The sequence below is a fragment of the Mandrillus leucophaeus genome, unplaced genomic scaffold (genome assembly GCF_000951045.1).
Source record: "Mandrillus leucophaeus isolate KB7577 unplaced genomic scaffold, Mleu.le_1.0 Scaffold39, whole genome shotgun sequence".
Taxonomy (NCBI): domain Eukaryota; kingdom Metazoa; phylum Chordata; class Mammalia; order Primates; family Cercopithecidae; genus Mandrillus; species Mandrillus leucophaeus.
The window spans coordinates 2,108,737-2,124,972 of NW_012104142.1; the positions used below are offsets into that span (position 1 = coordinate 2,108,737).

Sequence of the window (16,236 nt, forward strand, 5' to 3'; positions counted from 1 at the left end):
ACTTACTTCATGATCTAAGCCAGTAAAATAGCAGCTCAGAGCCACAGGGGACCATGACCTTGTAAATCCTCAATGCCTCCTCCCACCCCAATTTTCCAGGGAATTTGCAGAAATGTCATGGAAGACATTTGGACTTCCCAGAGAGTCTTCTCTAGATCTTATGATTTCAGAAATGTAACCACAGCTTTTGGTTAGGATGGGTAAGGCAGTAGAATACAGTTTTATTTTGTTTTGAATTCTGAGACGGAGTCTTGCTCTGTTGCCCAAGCTGGAGTGCACTGGCATGATCTTGGCTCGCTGCAACCTCTGTCACTCAGGTTCAAGTGATTCTCCTGCCTCAGCCTCCTGAGTAGCTGGGATTACAAGCATCCACTACCATGCCTGGATACTTTTTGTATTTTTAGTAGAGATAGTGTTTCGCCATGTTGGTCAGGTTTGTTTTGAACTGCTGACCTCAGGTGATCTGCCCACCTCAGCCTCCCAAAGTCCTGGGATTATAGGCGTGAGCCACCGCACCCAGCCAGAATGCAGTTTTTAGGAGCAGGGATTCTGGAGCCAGACATCCAGGCTTTGGATCCTGGCTCTGCCACTAGTTAACTGTAGGACTTCGGACAAGTTGTTTGACCTACATGTATGTAGATATGTACTGCATATAAAGCACATATGTGCTCATCACCAGCTTTTACCTAAGTCACTACCTCTGTGGCCAGCACACACAAAAACATAAACTCAATAATTGGCAACAGTGATCATTCTAAGGAGGCCTGCATGTTCCCCGACCTCTGCTCTATCCTACCCAGTAGTCCTGTGTGTCTTAGCTCCAGGAGGGGCAGAGCCCCTTTCTCAGGGTGCCCCAACTGCCATCTGCCCTTCAGTTCTCTAGAACATAAAAGAACCAGGGAAGCCCCAAGTGGAGGTAGCACTTGGGCTTTCCCATGGGAGTGGGGAGTGGGGATGGTTCCGTGCAGCCCATCTCTCTCCTGGAATCAGTGACCCCAAGCACAGGCCTCCCACTGCTAGGAAAGCAGAACTGTCTTTTCCCAGGGAAGACAGGTTTTATTCAATAGACTTTTCATGGTAGGGAATCAGGTACTGCTATGAAGGTGGTGGAGACAGAAACACCCCTGAACCCTTAGGGCTGCTCTTGAGCAAGACAGGGGAAGGTGTTAGGGCTCCTCAGCTCTCTGCCCTCGGCTTCGATGTCTTCTCCTCTGTGTTCTGGCTTGAATGCATCCGGAGGACTTGAGCTTCTCCAATGTACTCTAGTGGGAGCAGAGACAGCAGGCAGGAGAGGACCGGGAAGGCGGGGCCCCCACCTGGGAGCTGCAGGTGGATGTGTGGATGTGTGAGTGCTGAGGGGGAAGGCCTGAGTCATGCCCAGCTTCTGCTCTCAGCTCTGCTGGTGACTGAGGAGGGAATCCAACCTGAGAGGAATGGAGCGAATGGAATCCAACCTCTCTTCTTTCAACATCCAAGTAACAAATATCAATGAGATGCCTACTCTGTGCCTCTCTGCCAGGCACTCTGGACTCTTGATGGTCTAATCAGGGAGAATAATATACATTGAGGATGTGTTTCCTCTTCTCTCCCCTCCAGCCTGCTGCCACCCCTGCCCCCTACTCTAGTCTAAGGCACTGGGATGACTGCAGCAGCCTCTCCTGGTCTCCCTCACCTATTCTTGTCCCCTATAGTCCATGCTGCACACAGTAGCCAGATGGGGCAAGCGCACCCTGCTCATAACCCTTATGAACCCATGCACACACCTGGCCTTTACCGCAGGCCAGCTCCTCCCACCTGTCTCATCCCTTCCTTACCACTGTCCCTCACCCAGAAGGCCCCAGCCACCATGGTCTGCTTGCTTTTCCACCAGCACACCAAGAGGTGGGAGCTTTGCTGGTTGGCTCTTCCTCTTGGGCAGAGCTGTATCTTTCCTGCCGTTCAGCTCTAGGAGCCCTCTCCCCACCTGCCAGTCCGTCTCACTACTGACCACAGAGCCCTGTTATTCTCCTTACAGTATCTGTCGCCACTCCTCCCCAGGTGTTTTAATTTGTTGTCTGTATTCCTCCTTGCTGGGATGTAAGTTCCGTGACAGCAGGAACTTGTCTGAATTCTTCTTCAATGATCCCCAGAGCTGAGCACATCATGGGTGCTCAATAAATATTTGTTAATGAATGAATATGAATAAGTGAATGAATAGAGGAAATGAGCAGCTTTCTTGGGCAGGGACTCATCTCCAAGTTGACTGGAATCCCCTGAGAAATCCAGCCAGAGTGGGCCTTGGTGAGCCCCCCGAATGACCCACTACTTGGAATCTTACCTGGTTTTTCACTTTTTGAAAAAGGTGACATCTTCGTTTTCTTCGGGGATTGACTGTGACCAAATACAAAGAAGGGGCTGGGAAGGTCATGCTGGAAACCTGACCCCACAGGTGGCAGGGGAGACTGGGAGGTGGGGTGGTGGTGCAGGTGCAGTCAGCTGTCTGCTCCAGGGAGAGGCAAGAGTCACCCCTCCTGGAGGACGAGAAAACATCTGTCCATGGCTAGCACCCAGGTGGCCTTCCTGTGTCACCCCAGGCCAGACCCAGACAACTGCGGCCCTGCTGTCTGCAGTTAGTTCCACTGGGAAGCAAGGCCCTCCTGTTCCTGGAACAATAAGGCATGGACTCTGCACCAGCCCTTCCCCTAGCCCTCACTCACTCGCTCCACTGGTTTCCTTGTGGACTTCCCTTTGAGTGGGCAAGACAAGAACCCTGTGTCTCGAATGAATTAAAAGTATGAAAGATGCTCTTTTGTCCTGTGTTGGGCTTTACATCTCCCCCTGCCTCTTTATGTGCCTGATGTTATTTTCCCTCCCTACAACTCTGGGAGGGGGCTTTTGAGAGATGGATGAAGCCGACAATCGCAGCCAGGAGGTGGTTTGCCCAAGGTCACAGTGGAGCCTGTCTTCCTCACTATGCCGTTCCTCCTCTGCTCTCTCAGAGTGGAAGGGAACGCCAAGTCCAAGGCCATGCAAGAACCCATGCCTTCAAGAAACCTCAGTCCACCCCTACCCTTGCTTCTTCTCAGCAAGCCCATCCATGCTCCAGACACCCCAAACTTGGCATTCCCCAATTGTATACCTTCTTGACTTCCATGCCTTCGCCCCGGCTGGTCCCACTTCCCAGGATGACCTTTTCCCACGCTTTCATTTACTCAATCAAATCCTACCCCTCCTATCAGTGTTTCCCAAACTCTGTTGGAAACACTCAGGTGACTGTTGAAAATACAGCCCCCCCTGCTTCACCCCGGCCTGCTACGTTAGAATCTTTAGGGGTCTGCATTTTTAACAAGCTCCCAGGGCGACTCTGAGTGCTGCTGGCCTTGGGAGTCAGTCGGGTTCAAGTCTGAATCCCAGCCCTTCTGCTGACCAGTCAGGTTACTTTGGGAAGGCCATTCTATTGGTCCTGAGCCTCAGTTTTCCCATCTGTAAAATGGAGCTAATACTGCCTCAGTGGGTTGTTGGATGGACTAGAAAAACGTGGAACACCCAGCAGGGTCAGGCAAACTTATTGCTGCTCAGTGTGGCCTTGCTGACTCTCAGGCTCCACTCACCTGCTTTGTGAGGCCTCCTCCAGCTTGTAATTAATCTTTCTCTTCCAGCCACCATGGCACTTAGTACTAGTATAAAAGCACTGCCTTGTGTTAGCATTTTGTCTCCACTCATGTCTTCCCATAGACCAAAGAGCTTCTGAAGGACTAGGTGTGGCTAGACCAGCCCTATCTGGTTAAAACTGACACTAGTGGCCCCCTTGGGGTCTCCCCACCCCTGGCAGTTCGGGGGCTGGTCTGGCTGTGTCGGCCTTGAAGCAGCTTGGGCAGCACTGGAAGGTCCCTGGGGGAGGGGCTGAGCCTCTGCCTCCAGGACAGACTGTCAGTCCAGGCCCTGGCCAGTGCCAGGCTCCCTTCCCCAGGTCCCACTGGCCTCACCTAGGAGGACAGAAGGCTGCAGAAGGGCAGGGGCGGGGTGGGGGCCCACCTGCAGGGTGGCTCTTGCTTCTCTTGAGGAGGTTGGTGCACATCTTGGAGCTGGTTTAGGAGCTTTTCTGTAGGGATGGAGACTAGGGGCTGGGGAAGGAGCTGAGCCACTGCTGTCTGCAGGAGTCCCAGAGCAAGGTCTTTTTCTGAAAGCACAACCCGGGGGCAGAGTCCTCAGCCCCCAGCCCGCTTCCTGCCCCTGTGGTGGGGCCAGAAGCAGGGCCTCCATCCAGGGCAGCTTTCTCTAAGCATCCCACCTTCTGCCCTCGGGTCCCCTCGGGAGAGCTCCCCCTTCTCTCCTGGCCCGCGTGTGCAGAGCCCCTAGCCCTTTCACATCCCTGTCCTGCACATAAGGATGTGTATGCCTTGTCCTCGGCCCTAGCTGGCCCTCCTGCCCACCATATCCCCGGGCCCACGCTGGGAAGTCTACTGGGGACGTGCTTTCCCCCTCCTTCTTCTCCTGCACTCTCCTGTCCAGGAAGTCTTCTCCAATTAGCTTCCTGGTTCTCATCACTCCTCACCCTTCTACTCAGATGCACCCCCCACCCACTGTCCCAGTGTGTCCATGTGTGTATTCATGTGTTTATCTGTATGCACGTGTGTAGCCCTATGTGTGTGCACTTGCACCCGTATGTGTGGGTCTCCCACTGCAATGTGTGAGGGGCTGTGTCTGCTAAGTACAGTCTTTGGATTTTTTCCTCCCCGGTGTCTAGGCCTGGGGTCAGCGTGAAAGAGGAGCTGAGGTAAGGAGCAGGGGTAAGGAAATCCTGCTGAGGAATTGGGGAGGAGGAAGCAAAGATGCTGTCCAGCTGGGAAGGGTTAGTTTGGGGCTAACCAACTAGAGAAGGCTCCATGGAAGGCCCCCTGCAGGGTGGGAGCTGAGTGACATTTGAGTACTGCAGAACCAGAGATCAAGGGCAGGACCTTGGCAGCCTCCACTGAGACAGCACTGCGGGGCTGTGTCCTCACCCTTGGGCGGAGCGTAGAGCAGCCAGAACTGGATCGCGCTTAGCGAGTCTGTTTCCAGGATCTGACACAGGAGCTCCAGGACCTGTGGGCAGGAGGCCAGCACATTCCAGCCAGGAGTACAGGCACGGAGTACAGGCACGTGTAGGTTTGGAGGGCACCAAGGGGACCCTTCCCCCAAAGTGGGCTCTCAGAGGTGTCTGCTGGGCTAAACTTGCTCCCACGAGGTCCATGCCTTTCCTCCACATTGGCCTTTGCACTTAACAGAGGGCTTTCTCTCACGACTTAACAGAGGGCTTTTCTGTCCAGGTTAAGAATCTTCCTCCTGGACAGGTGGAGAATCCGAGGCCCTGAGAGGGGATGCTAGCAGGAAGCTGGTGGTAGAACGCGGCCTCAGCGGAAGGCTCTGTGGACCCCACATCCCTGAAGCCTGCTTGGCTGGTTATTTCCTAGGGCCCCTCACTGGGAAGCCCAAGGTCAGAGCTGGCCAGTCAGCTCCTCAGAGACACACCAAATCCTACATGCCCAGGGCCTTGGTGTGGGGATTTCAGGAACCCCACGGTATGCCACACCCCAAAAGTCCCAGGGTCTGGGGATGTTGGAAAAGGGGTGGGGGAAGCCCAGAGAGCAGCCTGAGGGGCAGCACAGGCCAGTTCTGCAAACTGCTCAGCACCGGGCTCCCTCCTGCAGAGCTGTGGGCATGCTTGGCTCCTTGCTGCATCCTCAGCCTTTCACATCTTTGCTACCTCTGGGCTCATTTTCCCCTGCGTTCCCCAGTCAGTTAGCATCAGGAAAAGATCCAGCTCTGTCTCGGATGGGCTATGGGGGCTCCCTAGGCCACACTGCTGTTGGTGGCTGTAGCTATGGCAGGCTGGAGTTGGGGCCCGAGGTGAAAGGTGGAAGCCCTGGAGTCCTAGGAAAGTGAGGCCCCTCAGCTCTTGGTGGTCAGTCATCCCAGGACCTGGAGGGGCCTGTTGGTCCCCAGCAGGTCGGCCTCATCCTCAGCAGAGCGGAATCTGGGCTGGGCCTCTCTCCAGGCCTCTGCCTGCTTAGGGGCCCACCCTCGCCCCCAGATGCCCACCCGCCGTGCTAACCCCCCCTGACCTGCCCCTGCGCCCTTCTCCATTCTCCATATCCAACTTACCTGCCCTGTGCCCCCTCCCCACAGGACCCGAGAACCTAATTCCAGGCGAGGTGAGGATGCCCTATGGTGGAGAAAGCACCTTAGTCCTGGCCATGCTGCTCCGTCTCAGGGGACCTGGCCCATGGACTATCACTTGGCAGGGACTCAGCCTCCCTATCCGTGGCATGGGGGTGCCAGGCCCTGTCTGCTCTATCCACTTTGCTGCACTGTGGCAAGGTTTCAGAGGGCGTGTGTGCCTGACAGCGCTGGTCACAACGAAGGTGGCAGGATGCTGGCTCTACCTCTGGCCTTTCTTGGAGGACATCCATGCATTTTCACAGGGACCTCTGACGCCTTCACACACTGGGATGAGGCATGGACTCATCTCAGGCCTTGCTGGGGGAACATGAGCATGGTGGGCTCTGTGCTCACTGAAGCGCAAGCCAGGCCCCTCTCTGAGTGTGGACACTAGGCTGGGCCTAGCCATGCAGGCTGTGGGGTGTGGCCTGCTGTGGTGGGCAGGACCTCCTTCTTCAACCCACCATTGCAGCTCCCTTCACTAACTCAGCAAATGCCACAGCAGGAAGGGACCCTCGATAGCAATGCGCTCGTGCTTCCAGTGGCTAGATCACAGAACTAGGGCCCAGGGAGGGGCAAGGACTCACATGGAAACCTAGAGGCAGCAGGGGGTCATAGCCCTGGCTGCTGGCTCCCCAGGGCTGGAGTTTTCTGGTCTTAACAGTCCTAGGCATCAGTAACCATGGAAGGGGCCTTGCCCTAAAGCGGTTTGTAGGACTCCTAATGTGGAGAGCCAGGAGCCTGGGAGCAGAACTGGGTCCTCACCAGCAGCTCCTGATCCTGAAGGCGGAAGGCCTGGACTCCTTCATCTCTGCTGGAAGACTGACTCTGCTGGCCCTGGTGGGATCTGCGGCGGCCAACAGCCCGAGTGGAAGCGGGGATGAGCCTCCCAGTCTCCGCTGAGTACTTTGCGCCCTGCTCCCGCAGAGGCTCCTCCTCCTCCTCCTTCTGCTGGGACAAAAGTGGCCAGAGACTCCAGGCAGTCAGCAAGAGGGGAGGAAGAGGGCCGAGGCGAAGAGAGGAGCAGGATGCCGGGTCACAATCCCAGGGCACTTTGCCCCCCAAATCCCAGCATCACAGCATTGCCAGGTCCTAGGGTATCATCCAGCTCTGCCACTCACTCCCTGCCACCTGCCTTAGACCCCCTCCTTGGGCATCCCCAGCCCACTCTCTGGCAGCCGGCCCTTCCACTATCAGCTATCATGCTCAAACTAGCAAAAGCTCTTCCTCCTGGACTCAGTAAAAATGAGAACAGGTGGTTCTCATTCTTCCTCCCAGGCAGGTCCTCCCTGCGGCTCCTCCCCATAGCCATCAGAGATTTGAAAACAGCATCCTGCACCAAGGGCCCACCGCCTACCTTAATTCCCAGCTCAGCTGCCCCCAGGTCTGTCCCAGAGAGGCCTGGGGCCTGGGGCCTCCTGCTCTTGCAATTCCAGTTAAGACTGGTAGTATCCTTCCCCCCATTTTAAAGATAGGAAAACAGAGACGCAGACAGCTTAGCTGAGTTGTCCTGAGTGCTGCAGTGAGTCAGCTGTGAGCAGGAATGAGAAGCCGGGCCTCTGCCTGCCCACTCTGGTTGCCCAAGACAAGGGGCAGGACCAGACTGTCCTAAGAGCAATTCCAGTCACCTTCGAGCTGCCTCTCAGGTGAGTTTACTGTTTTATCATCAAATGGCACCCATGGGGTCACCTCTATCATGTTTGAAAACCTTCTGAGATTCTCTGCTCCTTATGTGATTAGATATGAAAAAGTTTGGAGATTAAGAACAAGCTGCTCCTCCCTACATTCAAAGTCTGCACCCCACCCCTGCCACCTTTCCCATCGCTGCCCACTTACAGCCTGGTTTCTGACGGTGCCCTGCATTTGCCAGCTTTTGAGCTGCTGTGCTAGGTGCCTCTGCTTGGAACTCCTCAGTCCCCTTGTGAACATCTCACTTAGATATCGCAGGCCCCCAAGTGCTGCCTGTCCTAAAACCCCTGCTTGGATTTCTCCACCTAGGTGTGCCCTCTCCCTCACTGTGACCTTTCCCCTGATGTTTGTAAGAATCAGTGCCCCCTACCCCACCTCTGGTAGGCTGAACTGACTCGGGAGGGATCTCGTTACTCAGAGAAGGATCCGTTTCACCTCTTCCCAGACTAGCTCCTGTGTTCCAGACCCACCTCTTTCTTCTTCAGCTCATCCTCCTTGGTGAAGAAGGCCACCCGGGAAGCCAGGTCCTTCAACTCCTTCTTCCAGGCTTCTGGGAGGAGGGGACAAGGTCCTGCCAACAGAAGTCAGGGGCCCTCCTCCCCTCCCTGTGCCACCAGGCCTTGGTAGAGGAGTCTGCTCTCCTTCCTGGCCTCCCTGCCTGGATCTTAAAGGGAAAGGGGCAGGCGGTGCCCTGGAGGGAGAAGGCTCTGGATTCACACCACGGGTGGTGGTTGTGGCAGTGGGTGGGGTGTGGGGATGGGACGTTGCTTTCCTTCTAGCACGGGCTGATGTGGATGTCCTAGCCTGTGCATTTCTAGAGGATGCTGGAGAACACTTGGTTACCTGTGCCAAGATGCACATGGTTTCATCTAGTTTGGTCTCTTTTAGGTCCCTGAGGCCAAGACTGAAGCTGAGGAGATAGGAACGGGCCTGTCACTAAGAAATCGAACTAATCCCTGGAGAGGGTGGCAAAGAGAGTTGCAGCCAGCCTTCCAAGTCTGTCTGCCCTACACTGGCAGCCCCAGTCCCTTCTCCAGGATCTCTCCCCTGTCCCCATCAAACTGGCTTCCAGTACCTCAGTCAAGGAAAGGATAACGCTGGGCAGAGCGGAGACCTCTGGAACGCCAAGCCAGCACTGTGGCTGATCGTTCTGGTTGGCGAATGCCTGAGCACACCAGTTACTAAATATTTTCTATAGCATTCTGGCCTACAGCTGCCAGTCACACGACTGCAGGCTCAACATCTGCTTGCGCTCTGCATGTTATTACTCCTCAAGCACCTCAAATCCAAGCAGGGGTGCATTTCTGCTGGCTAGGACTTGCTGGGTGGGGAGTAATGCAGAGATTAGGCTGTCCAAGGAAAGGGGAGAAAAAGTGGGTTCCCTCAACAGACCTCACTGACCTAAGAGCGATGGCCCTTTCCTTCTGGGCACCTACCCAAGGGAGGCAGCCTTGGGGAGAGGCATGAGCCCCAGGGTAGAGGGAGGTATGGTCCAAGTACCCACCAGAAGAAAGCTGGGGGTTCCGATTAGACTGTGGGTCTCCAATGGGGGCAGAGACGGTTGGCATCCCCATTTGACAGGAAAAGACAGTTGACTCAGGCAAGAGGGCTGGAGAGTCCCTGACGACACAAACAGGCTTCCCGGTGAGATCTGCAAAGGGTTAGAGGCTGTGGGAAGGGAGGCTTAGGTGGATCTTAAGAGTTCCAGGAGGCTGGGAAGAGGCTGAAGGGCAGGGTGATTCCAGCTCCACCTCTTCCAGTAACCACAGGCTGATAGATTATCAGAGCTGGGAGGGCCTTGCAACCACCTAGACCAGAGACCACCTCACCCACAGGGGGAACTTAGAATGGACAGGGGAAGGGCCTGTTCAGGGCCACACTGTGAGTTGGGCAGAGGTGAGACAAGAACTTAGGCTTCCTGGGCCCCTAGTCCCGAGGATCTTCTGATTTCCTATGACAGGGCAACAAACTGCTGATGTGAGTACACAGGGGTAGGTAGGCAGCTTAGAGATGAGAATGCTGGGGCAAGGGCATTAAGTCACAGTTCCTGATGGGCGAGGCCCGGGCTCACATCACAGGGAAAGAGATTGAGACACACCCTCTACAGAAAACTGCTATCAGTCAGGCTGTGCAAGGCTGCATGCAGGGCAGCCTGGAGGTAGTGGAGGCCGTTTACACGTGAGGACCCTTCTGGCTAACCCTGGGTGATTTTTATATCAGTATTGATAGTGAGGCTTGAAGACCGGCCTGGTGAGGACCTAGCAGGGCTGCTCGCCCCTCCCTGAAACACTTCCCTTTTGGTGCCAGGACCCCTCGCTCTTGTTCCGGCTCACTACCTCTCCTCATCTCCTCTGCTGACTTCTCATCTTCTCAACCTCTTAATCTTGGGGTCCCCAGGGACCTATCCCCAGGTTTTTCTCTCCTCTACCTACAGGGACTCCTTGGTGATCCTACCCAGGCCCGCCACTTAAAACACCCCCTCTCGAATGACTCTCACGTCTGTGTCTCTGCCATGAACTCCAGATCCGACTGCACCCCTGCACCTCCACCTGGAGGTCTAGAAAGCATCTCACGTCACCCATCTCCCACATCCAAGACCAAACCCCTGACTCCCCGCCAGCCTGCACTGGCCTTTCTGCAGATTTCCCTGTCTCAGTCAATGTACTCCAGTTTCCCAGGTGTTCAGGCCAAAAATCTGTCGGTCTTGCCTCTTCTCTTCCTCTCACTCCACTTTTAATCAATCACCGAGTCCTACTGACTTTACCTTCCACGTATCTCCAGGATAGAGCCATGGAGTCTTCCACGTCTAGCCCCTGGTCCAAGCCACAGTTAAGACAGAGGCCAGGATGACCTTGCTATAACATCTCACTTCCGTGCTCTCAGCCTTCCAAGGGCTCCAGTTGATTCAGGAAGGTGGCTTAATGGTGACAATAGTGGCCCAAATGCCTAGCTGACTTGGGCCCACTGTCTCCCTGATGCCTTCTCCATTCTTCTCTCCTACTTTACTCCAGCCAGACCAGCTCCTGCTTCCTTGCTGCTGCTCCAACAGAGTGGGAGCACTCTTGCCTTCCGGCCTTTGTTTTTGCTGATATACCTGCCTGAGACATCCTTCCCCCTGCTGTGTGCACAGTACCTATGTAGTTCTTCGCTCAAATGTCTTGTTAATGGCCATGTCTTCTGTGACCACCTTTTAAAAACAGCAATCTTCCCACTGCAGCCTGGACACTTGACACCTTCCCCATCTCCCATCCCTCCCCACTGGAGGTCAGTCCAGGAGGGCGGCCACCATGTCTGTCTTGTTCACTGTTGTATCCCCAAGGCCTAGAAAAGTGCCTAGCCCGTAGTTCACACTCAAGAAATATTTGATGGCTGGCTGGGTGGCTGAGTGGCTGACATGGCCTAAGTTAGAGGACTTAGAGGACAGAGCACTGCTCCAGGACAGAACTTATCCCTTTCTCTGATTTGTAAAATGGGAGAACCCAGCAGTCAGGGGAATCCTGTAGGCAACCTGTCACCCACCCTTGGAGGGCTTCTCTCCTGCCCACCAAGTGCAGTCCTGGCTGGGTTCTTGGCAGCCCTGGGATCCTGGCCCCCATCTTCTCTGGGCCCCAGCCTGGAAGCGGGCTCTGCCATCAATTCTTCCTTCCCAGTTCTCAAGACCAATTTGTGATACTCCCTCTGTTTCCACCCCAACCAGCCGGGCCTTACCTTGGATGTGGGTCACATGCTGAGGGTGTGGGTGGTGCCGGGAGAAGAAGGAGTGGTGACTGAGGCGTCCAAAGCAGTAGGTGCCAGGAGTTTGGGGCTTGGGGGTCCTCAATGCCTGGCGGATCTGCTTGAAATCCACAATCCCTGGGATCACCAGTTCTTTCTGTGGCCGACTGTCCCCGGGGCTCCTTGGCTTGCGTCCTGACTTCTTCTCGGGTTTCAGCTTAGCCTTTGGACTGAAGGAGGAGGTTTCAGGAGAAGCTAATGGAGCCTCCTCTGGCAGTGGGCCCACCTGGGCTCAGAGCTCAGTGCTTATGACAGAGCCCTTTCCTGAGGAACTCTGAAATCTGGTTTCCTGGGTTTCACCACCACCCCCATAGCACCAAAAGCTAGGCCTCCCCTAGAGTCCTTTCCCAACTGGTACAATCCTGTCCTGGTTAGTCTTCCTTATCAGGGAGCTAGCATCCATTTGAGGGAACTCAGACTCTTCCAGCACCCCAGTTTTTTCCCAGAGACCATATCTGAAACCAGAAAGAGAAGCTGCAGACCCACCTACTCATCAAAATACCCAGGATGGAGCAAAGTCACCTTATATACATCCCTGGGGATGGGGCTGGTCCCAGCAAGGGCCTCCCCCAAGCCAGGCTATGGACAGCCCAGAGGCCAGCTATAGGCTGCCATCCTCCCGCACACACTCAGGAGCGGCCTTGGCTCAGACTCAGCGTCCAGAAGCCAGAGCTGAAGCTTGGGCCAGACCAGACCAGCAAGTTCTGTTCCCATGGGGGTCCCTCCTAGGAAAGGAAGAGATGATGCAGCAGCTACTGGGGCTGCGACGCTGAGGGAAGCTTCAAGCTCTGTTTTGCTTTGCTGGAGACAAGCCAGCTCGGGTCCTCTGTCCTCTACCCCACACCCCTCCCCTTCCTGAGGATGCTGTGCATCTGCCCTTGGAGGAAGGTCAACATCAGCAAAGGTGGCCCACTCCCCACTGGAGGCCTGCTGGGACCACCTGCCTGATCGCTGTCTGCATGCCCTTCTCACGGTGGCCCTGGCTGAAGGGAGTCCTTTTGGAGTACAGATGGACTCTGGATGTGCTAAGCAAGGTGTGCTGCCCCTGGACCCTCTGAGGACTCCACTGACCTGGCCCCTGAGTTTCCTGTTCCATTCTCCATTTGCCTCTAAGGGATCTGGGGCTTAAAGAAATAAAGCAAACCTTCTCTGAAAGTTGCAGTTAGCTGTCCTCTTCTACCCCCAAGTGACAGAGGAAATCACCTGCTGAGAACCCCTGGGACTCCTCTGCTCAGTGCTTCTGGCCCCTGCCCAGGAGGGGCAAAGCCCATTACCTGGGCTAACTTGGGCCTGAGGATCCACTGGGGGGTCTGGCTGACAGGCCGCAGAAGTTCAGTAAGAACCACCTCTCTTGGACTCCTAATCTGTTGAGATCCCCCAAGGCCACCTTTGTCTTCCACCCTGCCCTACCCCAAGCCCTCCTCAGTCAGCAGGGTGGGCATTTGGAGCCTCACCTCATCAGTGGATATTCAGCCAATTGAACATCTGTAGCCATTGTATGCTTTCTAACAGACTAAAGGCCAGTGCACTTAACACTAGTGTTGAAGATGCAGAACAGGAACTCTCACGAACTGGCGGTGGAAGTGTAAACAGGAACAGGCACTTTGGGGAGGGAAATGGTAACATCTTATAAAATTGAGCATTTGCATGCTGTATCACTCAGCAATTTCTTTCCCAGACATAAGAGAAATTCTCACAGACGTACAACAGGGGCTACTTGTAAGAATATTCATACACACACCGTTTAAAATAGCAAAAACCTAATGGCAACCCAAATGTCTGATGGCAGAAGAATGGATAAGTAAGCTCTGGTGCATTCAGACAGTGGGATACTTTATTGCTATGAAAATAAATGAGCCATAAATGAGCCACAGCTACATGTAACAACATGAATGAATCTTATAATCAGTATGAGAAACCTTACAGTTCTTGGTTTTGTGATGTTATATTTATGCAATCTTATTAACTCAATTTGTTTTTTATTAATTACTATTAAGAGGCTATAGTATAACAAGATATATACATTTGAAACAACACAATTGTTGTCATCCACTATATATAATGTGTGGATAATATAAAGTAACTGCTAAACTGTATAAATGATATGTTTAAAAACATATTATTTCTCTTTCATAAGTGGTTTAGTTTATGTGTGTTCTGGAGGACCACAAGTTCCAGAGGACCACATAGCCTGAGATCCTTTCTAAAAATAAAAGTTTAAAAGCAAAGCAAAATGATCATAAACATGCGATAAAACAGCAACAACAGTATCAAACAAGGAAATGCTAAGCACGAAATTCACACAGTGGCTATTTCCAAGGGAAGGCAGGGAGGGGGGGTGTGCAGGAGAAGCGCATGTAAGGAGATGTGTTAGTGGTCATGTTCTTGTTCTTGGTTTGGGTGGTGTATTTGCTTGTGTTTATTATATTATTAAATAAACTAATTAAATGACATAGATGAAAGATGATAGGTGTCAAAACCAAGAATTGTGATTAAATCTATGGACCTGAATATATATATCTAGCCAAAGTGCTAGGGATGGGGTTGGGACAGGACATCAGTGCATTCTGAGAATTAACCCTCAGAGTCACAGAATCTGCAAGGGACCCCAGAGATCTCCCAATGCCAGCCTTCGTCAGGTAGTGGGATGGGTTGGTGTTGTCTGAGATGGGGGAAGCAGGGGAGACTTGCTGAGGTCACACAGAAGGAACCAGAGCCCGGGCAGTCTGATTCACAGTTTGCTGATCTTTTCTCTCCTTAAAAGGAAGCTCCAGACATCCTTGATGTCAGGGACTGGGCTCTAGAGTACTTAGATGCTACAATCTTGAGAACAGGGTATCTGGAAGCCCCAAATCCTCCTGCCTATGGGAAAAAGTACTCTTTAGAACAGAGACGTGCAAATGTGTTTGGCTGTGATGACAGTAAGAAATTCTTTACGTCATGACCCAATTCACACACGGGTTTGTATGTGTGTGTGAAACTAAAACAGTAATATCCCGAAGCAATATTTATCAGTACTACATATGATGCACACTGATATTTTTACCCTATTTTTGGTTTCATTTCTTAAATGTTAGATATGATCCATTAAATTGATCTAATAAGCCGTCAGGGGGTCATAATCCACAGCAGCTGTAGAGAGGCCGACAGGGACTCTAGTAGGCCAAGCCTGCCTTGTCCAGAGCTTTCTATCCCTGCTGCCTGCCCCTGGGGCTCCAGCCGGCCAGGCAGAGGGATCTGAGGGCTCCCACCAAACCAGCCACAGAACTTCCCTTTCTACCTCTGCCCTTCTGGGCTCTCCAGTGTCCATCTCCTCTCCCAAGAGGTCCCTGGACTCACCAAGGCAGTGCCCGCTACAGCATGTGTGCGAGAAGCCCTGCTGTCCCAGCAGGAAGGAGCAAGAGGACAAATTGAGGGGAAGTCTGTGGGTTCTGTGTGCAAGTCTGCCTGCTTTGTGACAGTGAGCTCAGTGGTTGCTAGGTTACCCCTTTCCCACAACTCCAGAACCTCTGCCCAGCACCCCTCTACCACACCCCCTACCAGTCTCCCCCTCCTGGAAGGGTAGACAAGGGCTGAGGACCTTCTGCCCCTCCTGACTTCCTCGCTGCTTCCCATCCAACACTTTCAATGGGGGCCAAGGGAGAGAAGGAGAGTCTGGGGCTGATTTTAGCCAGCGAGCAGCGGATGGAGGCGGAACACTGGCAGAGGACGTTGGTGGGCTGCGTCCCAGCTCTGTCAGCCCACCTGGCCTGCTCCCACCACACAGGGGTCAGCTTCCGCGCATCCTGGTTCTGGGGACTCATTCTCTGGGGGGTGGCTCTTAGAAGGAGAAAAGGTGACAAACCATGTTACCCAGAGGGACCCCAGTCCCTCTCTCTGCATGATAGCTGGATGGGAAGATTCTGGGCTTTCATGTGGACAGGTGCTCTAATCAGATTTCAACATCCCATAAACCTGTTACCTTGGGTAAATCACCTGGAATGCCACAGATGTAAAATAGTGGGAAGAATCCTTACTTCGAGTCCCTATTCTGCTACTTGCTAGTTGTGTGGCCTCAGACAATGCACCCGCCTTCTCTGAGCCTTAGTTCCCACGTCTCTAAAATGGAGATGATGATACTGCACTTATTCTCACAGGATGTTTGAGAACATTAAGTGAGTTGATAAATATTAAAGTGTTTCAAACAGTATCTGCCCCAAGTATAATTTCTTACTATTATTGCCTTCTCTGGGTCTATAAAGTAGGATATACTCGCCTACTTCTGTGGTTGTTCTGAAGACAAGCTAATGGAGGTGAAGCCCTTAGTCATATGTCTGGCACACAGGAGATGCTCAAAAAGGATAAGAATCGTCATTATTGCTGGTAACTTGATGGTGGTAGTGGGATGAGTCCTTCATCTGAGAACTATCTTGGATAGTTCACTTTATTTCTGTGAGGCTCAACTTGGACACCTGTCAAATGGGGGTAAGGATAGTTCTTGGCCGACAGGGCTGTAACTCGGTCAGATGCTGGGAAGGGTGTAGACAGGCTCTGTAAACTATGGGAAGGCTTGCAGACAGTGCCGGGTGCTGTCCCTCAGAATGATGGGGTGGG

At 53.4% G+C, this 16,236-nt stretch overlaps 1 protein-coding gene across 2 annotated transcripts; it reads right to left on the reverse strand.

The window, feature by feature from the left end:
- Nucleotides 1–1,041: 1,041 nt before the first annotated feature.
- TBATA (thymus, brain and testes associated) lies at nucleotides 1,042–13,169 on the reverse strand. 2 transcript variants are annotated; one of them, XM_011991072.1, is made up of 9 exons: nucleotides 13,098–13,169; nucleotides 11,578–11,813; nucleotides 9,374–9,520; nucleotides 8,340–8,416; nucleotides 6,946–7,128; nucleotides 4,983–5,064; nucleotides 4,015–4,159; nucleotides 2,318–2,370; nucleotides 1,042–1,262 (listed from the first exon to the last, which is right to left on the reverse strand). In XM_011991072.1, exons 1-9 carry the CDS (start codon nucleotides 13,136–13,138, stop codon nucleotides 1,177–1,179), a joined length of 1,050 nt encoding a protein of 349 aa, XP_011846462.1. In that variant the 5' UTR covers nucleotides 13,139–13,169; the 3' UTR covers nucleotides 1,042–1,176. The 2 variants fall into 2 exon arrangements, with proteins under 2 accessions (XP_011846462.1, XP_011846461.1); XM_011991071.1 differs by having other exon boundaries at nucleotides 8,340–8,419.
- Nucleotides 13,170–16,236: the final 3,067 nt, after the last annotated feature.